The 1,814-nt window shown below is 58.4% G+C and overlaps 1 protein-coding gene across 1 annotated transcript; it reads right to left on the reverse strand.

Annotated features, from left to right (window-relative positions):
* Positions 1 to 380: 380 nt before the first annotated feature.
* On the reverse strand, positions 381 to 1,629 carry LOC126637599 (class I histocompatibility antigen, F10 alpha chain-like). The gene is made up of 4 exons (XM_050310972.1): positions 1,311 to 1,629; positions 1,085 to 1,195; positions 948 to 986; positions 381 to 618 (listed from the first exon to the last, which is right to left on the reverse strand). The coding sequence occupies exons 1-4, from the start codon at positions 1,612 to 1,614 to the stop codon at positions 605 to 607; spliced, it is 468 nt and encodes a 155-aa protein (XP_050166929.1). The 5' UTR covers positions 1,615 to 1,629; the 3' UTR covers positions 381 to 604.
* Positions 1,630 to 1,814: the final 185 nt, after the last annotated feature.

Raw genomic sequence — 1,814 nt, forward strand, 5'->3', positions numbered from 1 at the left:
CATCCCTGTCCCCATTCCCATTCCTGGGGTTCTTCATCCCTGTCCCCATTCCCATTCCTGGTGTCCCCATCCCTGTCCCCATTCCCATCCCTGTCCCCATTCCCATTCCTGGGGTTCCCATCCCTATCCCCATTCCCTGTTCCTGCTGTCCCTAGCCTGTTCCCAGTGTCCCCGTTCCTGTCCCCACTGTCCCTAGCCTGGTCCCCCATGTCCCTATTCTCATTTCTGGACCTGATGTCCCCATTCCCAGTCCCTAGTGACTCCAACCTGCTCCCAGTGTCCCCATCCCAGCCCCCTGTTCCCATTCCCATTCCTGAGGTTCCCATCCCTGTCCCCATTCCCATTCCTGGTTCCCAGAGAGGAATTGCCGGATGCCAGAGGAGGGAACCAGGATTTATTGCCCAAAGCAGCAGATTTTCACACCACAATTAAAGCCTCAGTAATAATTGTGCTCCTGGGTTTCACACATGGAAAAGCAGGAAGTTGATTCATCAGGAAGAGCCGCAGGGGGGCCGGGTTGGGTGGGAGCAGCGGGATGAGCTCTGCCAGCAGCTCCTGCCTTTCCGCAGGGAGAGGGAAGGGGCGGATCCAGCTGCATGATCACTTAGGCCGTGATTTCTGCCGGGATGAGAGCGGGGAAAGGAGTCCCCATGTCCCTGTTCCCATCCCAGGGGATGGATCCGGCTGGGGAGCCCATGGAGAGCAGCAACTGCTCCGAATTCCCTCCTGATCCTGCTCCATCCATCCCACCCCAATCCCACTCCAGAATCCAGCCCTGATCCCAACCCACAATTCCACCTGATCCCACTGTGCAATCCTGCCCTGAGCTGGAATCCTGTTCCAATCCCCCTCCATCCATTATGCCCCGATTCCCCTCTGGAATCCCAAGATCCATCCTGGCATCCCTGCAGGGAGGATCTGGATCCACCCACGCTGCTGGTACTCACTGGTGGGTGCGGGGTCGTATCCATTGCCCTCCCTCTTCCCTATGGAAAGAAAGCGGGATCAGCACCCGTGGCACAGGATCCCTGGAATGCTGCCGGGCGGATCCGGGCCCCTTCCCAACCCCCATCCCGTGAGTTACCGGCTTGGAGCTTCCAGACACCGACTGCGATGAGGCCGATGATGACGATGATGGCAGCGATGACGGACACAGCGACCAACACCAGGGTGGAATTCCAGATGGATTCCGGCTCTGGGAAAGGCGGGAGGGTGAGCAGGGGGAGGGTTACCCCCATCCTGCTGCCCCACACTCCCAAATTCCTCATTCCCACATGCCCAGTTGCCACATTGCCCGTTCCCAGGCTCACCCCAGGCGAAGATCCCGGGCTCCGGCATTCCAGCGTGCTCCACCCGGCACCGGTACTGCTCCCGCTCCTCCGGCAGCGCCTCGATCCTGGCCCAGCTGTGGAAGGTGCCGTCGCTGTTGGGAACGATCCCGCCCCACTCCGTCTCCTGATCCCGGATTTCATCCCCCTTCATCCAGTTGATCCCGATGATCCCGGGGTAGAATCCGTAGGCGTGGCAGGACAATGTCAGGATCCCGTGTTCCTCTTTCCCGGACACGTGGACATCAGGGGGCTCTGGAATGGCATAATGGTGGGATCCATCCATGGAATTCCCATAGGAATGGGATTGGGGTGAGATCCACACAGAGAATTCCCACTGGAATGGGATTGGGGTGAGATCCATCCACAGAATTCCCTTTGGAATATGACAACAGTGTGATCCATCCATGGAATTCCCATGGGAGTTGGATGACTCAGATTCATCCATGGAATTCCCACGGGAATGCTCATGCTCCTCAGTTCCAA

Source organism: Myiozetetes cayanensis, unplaced genomic scaffold (assembly GCF_022539395.1).
Source record: "Myiozetetes cayanensis isolate MyiCay16 unplaced genomic scaffold, myiCay2020 scf151, whole genome shotgun sequence".
NCBI classification, from domain to species: domain Eukaryota; kingdom Metazoa; phylum Chordata; class Aves; order Passeriformes; family Tyrannidae; genus Myiozetetes; species Myiozetetes cayanensis.